General features: G+C 32.6%; 2 protein-coding genes across 3 annotated transcripts; one reads left to right on the top strand and one right to left on the bottom strand.

The window, feature by feature from the left end:
- Positions 1-1,415: 1,415 nt before the first annotated feature.
- On the bottom strand, positions 1,416-5,834 carry LOC114181110 (tryptophan synthase alpha chain-like). Of its 2 annotated transcripts, none has more exons than XM_028067464.2 (10): positions 5,659-5,834; positions 5,041-5,240; positions 4,625-4,771; positions 4,481-4,546; positions 3,861-3,969; positions 3,445-3,521; positions 3,004-3,081; positions 2,122-2,199; positions 1,815-1,874; positions 1,416-1,733 (listed from the first exon to the last, which is right to left on the bottom strand). In XM_028067464.2, exons 2-10 carry the CDS (start codon positions 5,224-5,226, stop codon positions 1,599-1,601), a joined length of 936 nt encoding a protein of 311 aa, XP_027923265.1. In that variant the 5' UTR covers positions 5,227-5,240; positions 5,659-5,834; the 3' UTR covers positions 1,416-1,598. The 2 variants fall into 2 exon arrangements, with proteins under 2 accessions (XP_027923265.1, XP_027923272.1); XM_028067471.2 differs by having other exon boundaries at positions 5,041-5,142; positions 5,659-5,819.
- Positions 5,835-10,793: 4,959 nt separating this feature from the next.
- LOC114181125 (transcription factor UNE12-like) lies at positions 10,794-14,610 on the top strand. The gene is made up of 6 exons (XM_028067483.2): positions 10,794-11,324; positions 11,983-12,102; positions 12,197-12,262; positions 13,167-13,232; positions 13,727-13,804; positions 13,884-14,610. The coding sequence occupies exons 1-6, from the start codon at positions 11,007-11,009 to the stop codon at positions 14,112-14,114; spliced, it is 879 nt and encodes a 292-aa protein (XP_027923284.2). The 5' UTR covers positions 10,794-11,006; the 3' UTR covers positions 14,115-14,610.
- The last annotated feature ends 1,052 nt before the right edge of the window (positions 14,611-15,662 follow it).

The raw sequence follows: 15,662 nt of genomic DNA on the forward strand, positions 1-15,662 counted from the left end.
TTAACTTTTAAATAAGTGTGACACAAGTTACTACTGAAGTTTTTGTTTCTGTCTAAGATAAAATGGTCCTGAGCAGACCATGTAAGTTGGAAACGAGATTAAGAATTTGTTCTGTAACCACATTACTAGTAAACCTCATTTTCAAGGAAATAAGGTGAGCATATTTGAATAAATTATCAATAACCACAAAGATAAGCAGAGATACCCATTAGCCAGAGGCAACCCTGTCATGAAATCCACGACAATATTCTCCCAAATTTTGTCTGCTATTGGAAGAGGTTGGAGGAGTCCAAATGGTAAAGAATGAGAAGATTTAGCTATTTGACAAACTTGGCAGTCACGGATATAAATAAACACGATCACCCTCTTCTAAGCCTTTCCAATAAAATAGAGAAATGAAATACTGATATGTTTGAAAGAACCTTGCATATCCCCCAATAACAGAATCATGAAATTCCTGAAGGAGTTATCTAGTAAAGAAAGATGCAGCGGGTAGCACTAAGACCCATCTTTCTTCTTCACAAGTATGACCAATGAAGAAAAAAAGACTAGTAATATTGTGCTTGATTAGCCCTTCAAGCAACAACTTGGAGATAATCTTTTCAATTTCAGTCTTATAATGGAAAGGATAACGATAGGGACGTACCTTCATTAGTGGTACATCAGTTAGAAGAGGTATAACATGATCATGAATCTTAGAAGGTGGCAAACCTGTGGCTTGTGAAAGACAGGAGCCATTTGCAAAAGAAAAGTCATAATGTTCGAATGCGACTAAGGATGCATATCAGTAAAAAAGTTCAGAAGTTCGTCGGTAGGGGTAGAAGACCTGGCGAAGATGATGGAGATGATGAAACTAATCTGGGTCATGCGACTAGACCAAGGAATCAAGCTTCCATCCCACCGCATAGAACCAAGTAGCACGCTAATCAACAACCTAAAGCTCTTTCAAACAAGTGTTTTCTGTCATTGGTACAACAAAAGCACCAAATGTAACCATTCTCAAACAACAATAAGAAATATTTAGTAAAATCAATTCCCCTTGATTCAATATAATAGAAATGACAAGTTTCCACAAGTGCAAAGAATTCAAAAACAAGATACGAAAAGAGAAGAGAACCCAAGGTCACGGAATGACGTTTGGTCACGGAGAAAGAACAACAAACAACGAGAAAAGGAATAATCGCTAAATCAACTACACTTTAATCACATTTCCAATTCCTTTATTACCTCATGAATTCTAAGTTTTCGTGCCTTTTTTCTTTCACATTTGCTACGTCTCAATTTTGTTACCGCATCAATGGGTCCTTGTGCCTCGTGGCTCGTCTCACCCACTTCTTGCTCTTGAATAGAAGATGGTGTCTTTCCTCTCTCAAATGGTTAATCCACCAAGTTGGTACAGCACAATAGAGAGCGAGGAGACAAAATTTATATGGACATTTATTTCGGTAATTACGAAATCTCATCATAATTGAAAAGGAACAAAATTTGCTGATACACTACATCATGACCAGAAAAAAAAATTGAACTACATTCTTATTCAAATCCAATGTATATAGATGACGATAACTACTAGAAGTTTGAGCTCTTAAAGCTTATTTTTAAGGAAGTGCCTCCTTTAAGGTGCGGGCAAAAGCTTCCAGCTCTTTCAATCCCTCTTGAGGAGATTTGGCTTCTCCAAGCACCTTCACCATAGCACTGCCAACAATCACACCATCAGCTCCCCATCCTGCTACCTGTATCAAAGTATATAGTTGATTATTAACCAAATTGCCTGAGGTAGAAACATATTATATATATATGGACTGAGAAGTAACCTGTTTAACATGCTCGGGCTTTGATATTCCAAAACCAACAGCAACGGGTTTAGTTGTTGCCTGAATTGCAATTAAAAAAAAAAGGATTAAACAAGTAAAAATATTGAGATTAACCAAGTTGAATGGTAGACTATTGTGTTTATCATAATCGATCTGATACCAGCTCCTGCAAGCAAAAAGAAGTGGCAGGACCAGAGTGGGGCCAAAAGGGGAGGGAAAGAGAATTGAACTTTTATGAAGTGATCAGAAGACATCCACCACATCATACAAGATAAAAAGAGTTGAGAACATGATTAAAAAGACAAACCTCTTTAATTTCCTGCAGAAGAGACTGAACATTACCACTAACTGATGATCGGGCTCCTGTGACCCCCACCGAGCTCACCTAAATTAAATCGACAAATGGTTAATGACATTTGCCAGCAGATGATGAACTGGGGTACTTAAGCGGGATATCTTCCGTTTTCACAATCACAGTATATTTCTATCCAATTTCTAAAACTTTGGGATCAAGGTTTCTTTACCAAATTCTAGGCGCAAAATATATCAAAATCAAATATTTGGAATCGTCAACATGCAGTAATATGAGCAAAAATTAATTACCAAAAAAAGCATGAACACAAGATAACACCAAACTTTTGTAAAATAAGGTTAAAAATTAATCGTTGTCCATTTCCATCCGGCTACTGTAAAAAGAATGTCCCGATCCAGCATAGTAAATACTTCAAAACGCTACGTTCAAACACAGAAGGTCAAAAGGCAACTGTACTAACTACAAACAATAGTTTTGTCTACTTGAAGTGCATAGAGAAGGTCAAAGGGAAAGTTAATAAACAGAGGAATAAATAAAGCCATTGGCATTTTGCACTAGACAATGGTTTCTTTGAAGATGAGGAAACAATAATAGTTCAAGAGTTTTTGGAATATGCCAAATGCATGCAAACAACATAAAAAGAAAAAATCAAACTTATTCTGATTTCACCGGCTGAAAGCAGGACCAAATTTGCTTTCTAATATTAAAGAAGGCAACCAGTTGGTGAATGACTAACTTCTTATTCACAGTCTATGAATAAAATGTTTGGAAAAAAATATAGAACACAAATAAGCAGAAAATGGAGTTATACAAAGACTAAAAAGAAATGTAGCCCAAAAACAGAAGTTAATGAATAAGGTTGAAAGAAGTTCATACAAGGTACACAAATCCTTCTGCTGCATCAACAATGGCCTTCATTCGGTCTTTTGGAGTGGTGGGTGTTGTGAGGAGTACCTTAGCGATATCAAAGAAGTAAAGATACCAAATCAATTAGATATATAAACACACAAAGATTAATTTACCCAAATAAAATTTAAAAGGAAATGTACTATAAAAAATGTTAACCAATATATACTAACATATTTATATAATACTGCGAAATATATAATGCAATAGAATGGAATGCCGTTAATCACAACAAAAGTTCATATCTCCACAATAACCACCATGTCTCCTTTGGTGTGGCTAACAACTGGATTTCATATTTATAGGACAAAAAAGATTCACCACTAGTTTTGAATCATTGAGATCAATGGTATAAGAATGTTAATCTGAAATCCAAAATAAATGCAAGAGATCATTTAACGGTAAGCAAACCAGTTCAATTCCATTTTTCTTAGCCTCCACCCTTAAAGTCTCCGTCTCCTCCAGAGGGACATCCGGGACCACGAGCCCTGCATAGCATACATACAGCAAAGAAAATAATATCATTCTCATTACCATACCACAGGAAAAAGAGACAAAATACAAACAAGATCTTGTTTCAAAATTTTCAATTTAAACGAAGCTGACATAGAAGCTGTAACCAGGACTAGGCAGGACAGGAGAGTGAATTAACGAAACCCAAAATCTAACCTTAAATAATACACGGTGTATGTAATTGGAACTGCTCCCTTATTTTGTCTATGCAGTTTACAATTTGAATTATCATAGAACTAATACAGAAATTAGACCCAAGTGAAGCATGTCATAATGTAAAACTTTGGCAAATCATTACTTGTGTTGAGTCGTACCATGTACGCCAGTTTCTCTTACAATAGACATAAATTTCTCAGTACCACGCTTCAGTATTGGATTGTAATATGTAAACAGTGCAATTGGACATGACAATTCCGGAACAACCTGCCAAATCGATCAATGCAAAGAACCATCAGTTCAGGGAGCTAAGTGAAGATACACATGACTAAGCAATAAGAAATGGTTTCTGAATCCTTATAAAGAGGAATAATTGTTTTAACAAAGTAACAATGGACAAAAAAGATCTCTCTCCAAAGGTTCAAATTTTGGGAAGTTTAGTGTATCATAAGAAATTAGATATCTGTATCATATATCCTAGATTTAGGGATATTATTTCCGGTTTCCTGTTACATCCAGTATCTATATATCAAGGTACAATAAAGTATTGCTTGAGTGAATTGAATCAGTACAAGTCGTTCAAGTTTATTCTTCTGTTCTGGTTTCAAGTAAGAAAAGGATATAGAATGGATAGGCCTCACTCGTTCAAATTTCATAACAATCTACCAACATTGGTTGTTTGTACTGCTAACTTGTCAATTGAAGGAATGAAATTAATTGCTAGATCATTAGCTGTTGACAGTGATAACTAATTAATGGCAAGGAGTTGCACAATTACCTCCTTCAACATAGAAATGATTGCATTGAAATTGGTCCCCTTTGCAAGAGATCTTGTAGCAGCAGCCTGAAGAGAAAGATGTTTCAGTTTGAGAATCAGGTGGTATAAGTATCACAAGAACAAAAAAAATGGAAAGCGTCAAACCTGGATAACAGGACCATCTGCCAAGGGATCAGAATATGGAACACCTAGCTCAATTATGTCAGACCCGCATGAATCAAGCACTTTCAGTGCTTCTGCTGTGGTTGAAAGGTCAGGATCACCGGCTGTAATATACGGTATGAAAGCCACCTTGACACAAACATATTTCTTAGAAAATATTTATTTGGCAGCCAAGAATAGCTCTCAGACTCATATCTCTTTTCAGTAAACTTGATACGGTACTAAAAGTAACCAACAACATACAACGATAATCACCAATACCAACACCATCCAATTTTTATAATCAGGCAGATAAAAAGTATTTGAAAAGGAATAGAAAATGCAATCATGTTGAAATGTGATACAATGGTAAACATGGCAAGCATGGAACCCATACAACTGGAAAAATAACTACTTACTTTTCCTTCTTTTCTCAGTCTGGTGAATGTTTCAGAGAGTCCCGGAACTTCCATGGTCCTCATAGCAGCCACCGGAGTGTATCTCTTCACAGAGATTAAAGCCTTCTTAGAGGAAAAACAAACATGGAAACCGACCTCAGGTTTCTTCAATTGCAAGAAGCAACTTGACTTGAGTGCAAGAGCCATAAAATTGATAATTACTGAAATTTCAAATGAAATTAAGCATAAGGGTTCCCAACAGAACAAAAACCCATGACCGCGATATTACAGAAAACGAGAAAATGAATCTTCACGGAAAACCAAAAATGCACCAAATCCAACCCTTCAATATCCACGGAAATTACAGCATTACATTGGTTAGACAAATCCACGGAACATTCTAGAAACCCATTGAACAATGACAAAGCTTTCACCGTAATCAATTGGATAAATGCTAAAGCAAAGAGGCAAATGATATCAACACATGCATTTTCACAATTCATCTTAACCAAAATACAGTGTTTTCTGAAACGGAATACGGAGGTTTGAATTCAACGCAAGTACAAAAGGAATTGCAGTATCTAAAAATAAAAATAAGTGAAAACGAAAGCTGAAAAAGACACAGAATCGGAGAATGACCTGATTTTTTATGCTGGGTATCTTCTCTCCTTCCTGAAACTGAGTCCTATTCTGAGTGTCGCAACCTTTCCTTTATATATAGTATTCAGTTTCTCTATTCACCTTTTCTCAGACTTGTGGACAACAAAAAAATTGAACTAAGCTATGCATTGAATGGGTATACAAACATATGAATAGCTTTTTTAACCCTTTTTCGGACTAATAAATTTTATAGATTGAAAGTTTCTGTCCTTTGGTTTCATTTACATTTACTTCTCTGCTTTAATTTAAATTCACCGGGGAATGAATTTGGTAGGAGTGGGATAAAGTTTATGTATGGACATTAATAAAAATATTATGACTTTTTTTTCTCTGATGTAATTGTATTCGATGTATGGTTGAATATAAACATTAAAATTCAATGGTAATATATGAGAACAAGAATCCTCTCCATTATTTTGAAGACTTATATCATTAATTAGTTAACGAAAAATTTAAATGTAAGTTTTAAATTAGGTTAAATAATTCCAGAGGTTCACATGTTTCTAGCGAGATTTTAAGTAAGTCTTTTCATTTTTATTTGATTCAATTGAGTTTTTATTTTTGAACATTCATTGCAATTAGATTTTTTTTCGTTAGTAGTACAGTAACCGTGTTAACTATGTGTTACGTGTCAACACATGGTTAACTATGTGTCACATGTCACCACGTGATTTTATTTATTTTTTTAAAATTTGTTTTGATTTTTTTTTAATTGTACTACTAATAGAAATGACTTAATTGCAACGAAATTTTCAAAATAGAGACTCAATTGAGTCAAATAAAAATGAAATGACCGACTTGAGATTTCGCTACAAAAATGGAAAACTCTCAGATTATTTAATCTTTAAACTACTCATTAAAATATTCCTATACTTAATATTGGTTATCTAGTTTCTTAATATTTAATATTATTTTTATCCCTTTTATATGTCTTTTAGGTTTTGTTTGTATGCGAAAAAGAATAAGATAAAAAGATGACGAAAAAAGAGAATGAAAAGTAATATTGTTTTGATTGAGATAAGGATAGTAAAAAGTAAAATTTAGATGAATTTATAAAAAACATGTAAATAAAAAATTAGATAAAGCAGCAAGAATTATCATAATGGATCTTAGTGTAAGTATGTATGTATAATCCTTTGTCTGTCTATATTTAATATGTTATGTCTAATCTTGAAATTCATGAATGAATGTTATATGTTTAAGAAAAAAAAAACTTGGACAACTATTTCAGTTAATTGGTTTTGTATGTTTAAGAATGTAAGAAAATTTCAAGATTAAAACTTTTGTAACATACCATAACGGAAACTTCCATATAAAATTCCACACAAATAATTATATGTATTGGTATAGTAATTCTTTTATAAGTTGAAGTTTAGATTCAATTTTACATTTGTTTTCTTTAAAAGAATTGTATTTATGAAATTGGTCCAAAGATGTTTGTTAATAGGACAATGATACTTTGACCCACTTTTAATTCATTACTTCAATCACTATTAGATTATCACATCACATCACTAAAAGAAATAAAAAAAGATAATCTAATGATGATTGAAGCAATGGGTTAAAAGTGAGTCAAAAAAAGTGGATTAAAATATCATTTTTCTTGTTAATATCAAAATATGATCTCATGGGTTTTGTTAATCGAGAAGATTACCCTGATAGAATTTAATTTATTTTGATATAAATGATTAATTAAGTCCTATATATCTTTAACATTTAAATAAATCGTTTTCAATACTATTAATTTAGAAAATTGGGTGAAATTTTTATTTAGTAATTAATATCTTCATGATGTGAAAAACGATTAGTTAAGTTGAACCATGATTTTTAAAAATTTTACAAAAATGGAAATTGTTTTGCACATCTAAGTTCAGCGAATTCCATTCATAAAGCAAACATCATTTCGAGACTTAAATTCATTCAACGTATTTATAATTTATTTAACAAATCAATGCAACTCTTCTCGGTCATTTGAAAATTTCTTAACACATTGAGATTTGAGAACAAATGAAAAAATATTTTTTTTAAACAGTTTAAAAGATCGCTTAGTCTTTTTTGAAATAATTATTAACAATTGAAAAATATCTAAGAAAACAAAAAATATTTTTATTTTATATATATATATATATATTATTTATATATATATATATGTGTGTGTGATATGATTGATAATATTTATTTTAATAGATGAAATTATATGATTATAATTTTATTTTTCATGATAAATATAATGTAAATTTAATTTTTAATAGAAGAAAGAATGTTAAAATAAAATTGAAATTAAAAAATTTTAATTTATATCTAATTATATTATATTTTTGTTATTATTATTATTATTAATAATATTATAAAAAAACTAGTACCATCACATCACATCACATGCTAAGCTCTTTCATGCAAAAAAAAAAGTAAATAAAAAAGTTAATTATAATAAATTAAATCACAATATAATCACGTAAATTTAATTAAATGACCTGATTTTCTTTATATATCTCTTCAGATATATATGTCTTCAATCGATGTCAAAAGTTGGACGTCATTCACCATACAATTCGGTACAAATTTGGCACGTACCTTTCAATATGTCTGAATAGTATTTGGCACGTACCAAATAGAGTCTTCTTGACCGTGGGTTTTATCATGCTTCAATTCTATGTGGGTCCGTTGAATTTTATAATATTAATTAAAATTTAGGAGGTTGCTTTTTCATCAGTTATCGACCTGAAAACTTTTACATTAAATTTCTTTAATGCAAGACTATTAATTAAATTTTATTAAATATATTCCTGAAAATTATTGAAGTAAAATAAAGGGCTTTTAAAGAGAGTGTTTTAGTTATCAACACTAAAAGCTTGCCTTAAAAAAGCATTAAAGCTTAAATTATAAAGTTCATGAAAGAGTACAATCCACAGGACAAAGAAAGAGCACTCGCATTACTAAATTTTATTTCGCATTACTTAATTTTATTTCGCATTACTCTCCAAAGAAACTTTTTTTATTTTTGACTTGCTATCAAATACCTCTCTCGAAGTTGGATTATAGATGTAAATCATATCTAATTATTTAACTTGCAACTTAAGTTTTTATATTAACTTTTTTTTACGTCTTTTAATTAGAATGAGTTCACTTTCAAATGTTCTAACTTCATCATTCCACCATCCATCTTTTCCTTGATAGAGTGATGATCATTTAAGGAAGAACATATGACTCTTATGATAATCTCATAGAAGTTTGTATGAAACCTTGAGTTTCCCACTATGTTGTAACCATATTCCTTCACAAATTTCACAAGCCACACATAAATGTGGCCTTTGGCCTGATTTCATGAGGATTCAATCATCAAATCATAATTATCAAATTGATTATATGATTATCCACTTGAATCAACTTAATTCTAACTATTAAAAAAAAAATCACCACTTGATGATATGCATAACTTACGTAACACATATATTACTCTATGGTTCTAATTATATATGTCTTGTTAATGATTAATGCACAATAATAGCGATTAAATAATCAGTTTTACTGTTTAAAATCATATTTCAGTTAAACTAACCGATTGAAACTAAAATTTATCAATTCAGAGCCCATAAATCATGATTAAAAGTTAACTTAACCCTTCAATTCATCAAAATTAGCAAATCCTAATCATGTTTACCATGCATGCATGAATTATAACACTGATAACATAATAAAAAAAATCAATAAATCTTACGCAAAATATTTGCAACTAATGAATTAAGTGATCAATCTAATTCATCATCAATTAACTTCTCCCTTTTCCTTAGATGAGAAAAAAGAATAGGATATATTGTTGCTTCAAGATTGTGTTGAAAAATGAAAAAACATAAAAATAAAGAGGGAGAGGAGGGTGCTGTTGATGTTTTTCGTTAGCAACACAGAAAGAAAATTAACAAAGTTTGTGTTTGGTGTAAAATTTGATTACTTAAGTAAAAAAATTATTAAATGTTAAATTAATTCATTTCAATTTAAATTTGGTTATTATTATTATTATTATATTTGCCAACTTTCACTTCCATGCCACTAAAATTGATTTTTGGGCCGAATGCACGTCCAGGCCCATATGTTCACGAAGAAAAAATATTTAACATTCGTCAGTTATAATTATTTATAAAAATAATATAATTCATAAGCCACTTTATTTTTATCTTAATAATCATTTTCAAATTTAATTTTCTATTTTAAATTATCATGTAAAATAAACAAAACAATAAAATCATACAAATTAACCTGTACATATATAAAAAAAGAATTAACGAGTTTTTCTTCCAATTTTATTTATTTTTGTTTTAGAAATATTTGTGGAGAAATTGATCTTAACGTATACCAAATTGAGGTTGCTTAAGCTAGGTATCTTGTTGCCAAACAAATATTTCAACACCTGAAATTCTTGAATTAAGACTTTACATTGCCGTAGAGTGTAGTTTTGAGTTTGTACAAGTGATGCCCTTTTATCGGCAAAGTTTAACAATAATAGAATTTTAATTGATCGTGATACAAAATGTAATAGAAGAAATGAAAATTATAAATTCACAAACATAATAATTGTTGCCTCTTGGAGGATTGCATTAGGACAATAGGATGCAACGAACACAACATATGAGTCCTGTTCTAACGTATATGTAATAGTTAATATTCTTCTTTCACTTCACCAATATGGAATAAATTAGAATAGTAGTGGCCAATAATGATTAAAAATATACTTAGATTCAGATTAGTAGTAAGATATCAGTGATAAAAATTTGATTATTTTAGAAGTTATGTGATATTTAAAGATATTTAAATTACCATATACTACAAAATAGTTTGGATAGTTCTATACAGAAGATGTACAAAGGAAAAATTATGATGAGAATCAGAGGTTCTTTCGAACACGCGATTGCTATTAGATGGTTATGAATTTGTTAATAAGAAAGAAAATGAGGGAAGAAGGAGAAAAGAAGTGTGTAGTAGAAGAACTTCCCAAGTCATTAATACGAACAGAAATAGTTGGGAAAGGAGAGAAAGAAAAGAGAAATGGACTTGGGTGTAAATACCAAAAATAGAGCCCCTTTAGGAAAAAAAAAAAGAAGAAGAAGAAAGGAGAAACTTTTTGTAAGCAGGATAAAGGTACCCGCACTGATTGTGCAAAGTGGGAAGCTAACTACCCAGTAGAGAAAAAAAGCACAGTTAAGTTAGTGCAAAACGAAGAAACAAAACCAAACAAAACCAATTTCACTTTCCGCTTCATGTAGATTCTTCGTTCCTAACTCGTTTACCCGATTCAACCTTGACTCGTCCGGTTCAAGCTCAAACTCATACTCATGGCGAATAACCCTTCCGACACTCCCGCAGACGATTTCCTTGAACAAATTCTCGGCCTCCCGACCTTCGCTTCTGGAGACTCAGGCCTCGCTGCAGCCGATGTTGGACTCTCCGGTACTACTTCTCCGGCTCCGATGATGCTGCAGCTCAACTCTGCCGACCCCAACGCTCACCTCACCGGCGCCTCCTTCCACGCGCCGGTCTATCAGTTAGGTCTTAGCTTGGACCAAGGCAAAGGAGGGTTCATGAAGCCCGAGGAAGCCTCCGCTAGTGGAAAGCGCTATCGCGACGACGTGGTTGATGGTAGAGCTAAGAATGTAAACCTCTACCTTATTTCGATTCTCCTCTTTTTTTTTTTTTGTTTTATATGATATTCTATTTAGACTGAGTTCTGTGCTTTGCATAAATTAATTATTTCGGTCTAATATGAGTGCTTGTTTCAGGAAGAGGTTTTATATGCTTAGAATCACTTTAGTTGAATTGCCAGGTTCAAATTACCACCATTGCATTTGCATAAAGCAAAGCGAAACGGTTTAATAAAGGTTAATGAAAATAGTAGCAAGCAGTGGAATGTTGATTTCCTTCCAAATTAAAGTATATAAAAAATGAGATTATTCGAGTTTCGTGTTGACGGATTTGTTAGGTGTGTGGTCGTTGGTGATGCTAGTCAACTTAGTATAAACACGTCAATAACATGTCTCGTTGTAATTGCCCACGCTGTTGGGTATATTGTCAGATTTGTTAGGTTTGAGTATGATTTATTGAGTTAGTTTATTTACACCTTTTGTAGGCACTTCTGGTTACCTTCTGTAATCTTTAAACCTCTTAAATCATGTAGTATATTTATGCTTGGCTTTGAGTAATCCTTGAATGATTGTTTTCTTGTGAGAATCTTCTTTTTCTTTTCCCTGTTCTCATTCTTACTGGATCAAGTAGCATTTGTTGTCCGGTTGATAATTCATAACCCTCTTGTAGGTTTTTCATGGGCAACCCATGCCTACTACGATGCCCTCTGCTCCACATCCTCCAGCAATACGCCCTAGGGTGCGGGCAAGGAGAGGACAGGCTACAGATCCACACAGCATAGCTGAACGGGTGAGTTTTTAGATGCTTGAATGCAAACTGTTTGATTAAACTGCAGGTTACGGTCGTAGCTCATTCTGTCTTCCATGTTACCCTTTGATTACAGTTGCGCAGAGAAAGAATAGCAGAAAGAATCAGGGCGTTGCAAGAACTTGTTCCTAGTGTCAATAAGGTATGTGATTTCTCTTGCGTATCCTCTTATTGCTAATTGTGGTCTTGCTTTTGTCATTAGCTAGTGGAATAGACCTTGGTAAAGCAAAGGGTTTTATCATGAATTGTTAGAAATGATAAAGAATATCAAGTTAATCTTTACATAAGATGCGTATTTATTACTATTCCCTTTAATTTCTAGCTTGTTCACTTTACAATAACACAGTTTGTGATCAATTTCAGTTTGTGTTTAAGTAGATTCATCTCTCACGAATAAAATTGACATTAGTAAAAACATTATTGCAAGAATAAAAAAAGCAGTGCTAAAAGTGAAGCCTTTCAAGGCTTGCTTGTGACTTATCTGTCTTCTTTCTTGGGGGATATTGTTCATTACATACTTGTTTTGTACTTCACCCATCTCCACTTACACTATTGACTTTCATACATTCTGTCTTCCTTTTACAATACACCTTAGAAAAAGCAGATGTCATTACTTTTATAACTTTATTGTGAACATTTAACTTTTACAAAATAGGTTGCTTTTGCATGTAAAAATTGCTTCAATTCAAGAATATTTGGACACTTCTGGCTTTTCAAGAGCTTTTCTTTAGGCAAGGCCTGGTTAAAGCAATGAGTTTGTTAAAGCTGAACATTATTGTACATTGTGCCGAGCTTGCCTGAATGCAATGTATAATCTAGGATAACTAGTTTCTGGTAGTGGAATAACATCTGCGTGTATCTTAAACTGGCGTGCATGCAAATGGAATTTTTAAGAATACATAGTGTCAAATAATTGTACTGGATTTCCGATATGGTTTTGTATGATATATGTGATGGCTCTGTTTTTCTGCATGGCTGCTGAAAAGATAAGAGTACTGAATTATTTTATTTGTTCTAATATTGTGGTGCATTTCTATTGTGTTCAGACGGACAGAGCTGCCATGTTAGATGAAATCGTCGATTATGTCAAGTTCCTAAGGCTTCAAGTGAAGGTAAAAATGCCATTGTTATCCTCAGCGATCCTGCTTTTATTTTCCAAGTTTGGTCTCTATTTGTATCGATGACAATTTATAATTACTTATCATAATTTGTTGGGTATTGCCTGTTAAATCTGTCAACCTTCACATTTTTATCCCCATGGCTCTGAGAGTTCAGTTAGTTAGTGTTCAACTCGTTATCATGAATCCCATAATACGGTGGTGGCCACTTGCCACTTTGGATGAGAACTTGTTGACTGACTAAGACTGAGGAATATCTAAACACAGTCAAATGGTAGCATTTTCAGGCTGCTTAGTGCGCTGTATTTTTTTTAAAAAAACCGTCCAATAACTTTTAAGGGTTTTATGTTGGAATACAAATTACTTCTTTGAACCATGATATCAATATAAAAGCAGAAGGCTTTTCTCTCTAGCCAAATTTAGATCTGTAGCAGTGTGAAATTGAGGCTGCAAACGACTTCCAATGACTTGATTCATGTACCTTTCAGGTTTTGAGCATGAGTAGATTGGGTGGAGCCGGTGCAGTGGCACCACTGGTAACTGACATACCGTTATCATCAGTTGAGGTGATTATAGTGAGGAAATAGTCGAAAAAATTTTATTTTTAATATCCTCAAGAGATTTAACGAATTTGGTGATGATCAGGAAGAAGGTGGTGAAGGTGCGAGAAACCGACCAGCATGGGACAAGTTGTCAAATGATGGAACAGAAAGACAGGTAGCGAAACTTATGGAAGAAAACGTTGGGGCTGCCATGCAGTTTCTTCAATCAAAGGCTCTCTGCATCATGCCCATCTCACTAGCATCGGCAATTTATCAGTCACAACCACCAGACTCTTCTAGTATAGTGAAGCCTGAAACTAATCCTCCTTCATAGACCTTAGGCACACATGTGGAGCAATCTACTATTGGTCCCGTCACGGACTCACCTAATCTGCTGGGACCCACGCCTAACGCGTTCTTTGTCTGTTCCAAACCCCCATAAATAAGTCACTGGAAAGCATCAAGTTGCAATCAAAGTCAGATGCCATAATTCTTCCTTTTTTGCCTTTGTTCCAGCTTTTGTCAATACAGGGTTCGATGTCAATGCCTTGGAAAATAGAAGCAAGTAGAGAGTAAGAAATTGTCAAAAGTTGAATTGATATGCGTCTCTTTTTTTGTGTCAAATGGTGGGGGGTAGTGGACCATGATGTAAGCGCTTTTGTAGTGGGCTGTGGGACCTTCTAAAAGGTTAGAGTGGTGTGTATACTTTTAATAGTGAAGCTGAAATCAACAATAGTTGCTTTAACAATGCTGGGCTATGGCCAGTCCTGCAAAAAATGATGGTGCTTTGTTTTTTGTTTACTCAAAAGTAATTGGACGACTTTTCTCTATTCTTCTGAATCATCATTAAATTTTGATTCATCAGATGGAAATGGAAGCACAAATGTGGGTGCTCCTTTCACCCAGTCCTTGTCAATCTATAAACTATAACCTTATTCAGCTCAAGTGACAGGAAGTCTTTGCTGAACCCGTCAATGTTCGGGTAAAGAAAGGCAAACAAATTTAAGAGGATATTCAGTTCAGTTTTCCAAGCCTTGTTCTACGTGAAAATAATTCTTGTAGAATTTCGAGATTTGTTTTTTCATTTGGAACAATGTAATGGTTTTTAAAGAATTTTTTAAATTTATTTTATGATTTTTCATATGAAATGATAATATTTGAAAGGATTTTGTGTAATTACAGAAAAATTTAAGGATTTCATGTGTTACATATTTAAAAAAGAGAATTATGTCTGTTTGCTTTTTGATATGGTGAAATAAAACTTTACCTATTATATTATTTTATTAAATTATATCTTAAAGACACTATATGTTAATGTTATAAACAACATTTGATACTAGATTATATTATTATTAAAGGTGAATAAATTGTTATTTTTTTATGAATTTCCATTTCAATAAGCAACTAATTAATATAAAATAATAATATTAACATATCAAATTAACATACATAAATATGAAAATAAAAGTTTAGTTAAAAATTAATAAAAGAGGGATAAATAAATAAGAAAAATATAAAATAGCAGAAACGTTTTCTCTATCATTCTTCATGGTTTAGGTTTTAAAGAGCAGTTCCATTCTGTTTTTCACCTAGTTCCATTTTGGCGATTTAAATAGCAGAATGATGCAATTTTTCAGTCATATGACAATGAAAAATTAACAATTTTTTTTCGGTCAAAACCCCAAAACAATTTCAGGATAATCGATCCAAAAGTAAGGAAAAACAGATCGAGAATATAGGACAAGACGCCCAATAAATGGAAAGTGTGTTCCTAATAGATTCAGTAATAAAACCCTTTTATCAATTTGTTAAGCAAAACGAAAAATTTTAGATCCCAAATTCAAATCGAGGAAGAAGAACCAGCTCCATACATGCACTATAT

This window comes from Vigna unguiculata, chromosome 1 (genome assembly GCF_037176805.1).
Source record: "Vigna unguiculata cultivar grain cowpea cultivar isolate G323 ecotype 2 chromosome 1, ASM3717680v1, whole genome shotgun sequence".
NCBI lineage: Eukaryota > Viridiplantae > Streptophyta > Magnoliopsida > Fabales > Fabaceae > Vigna > Vigna unguiculata.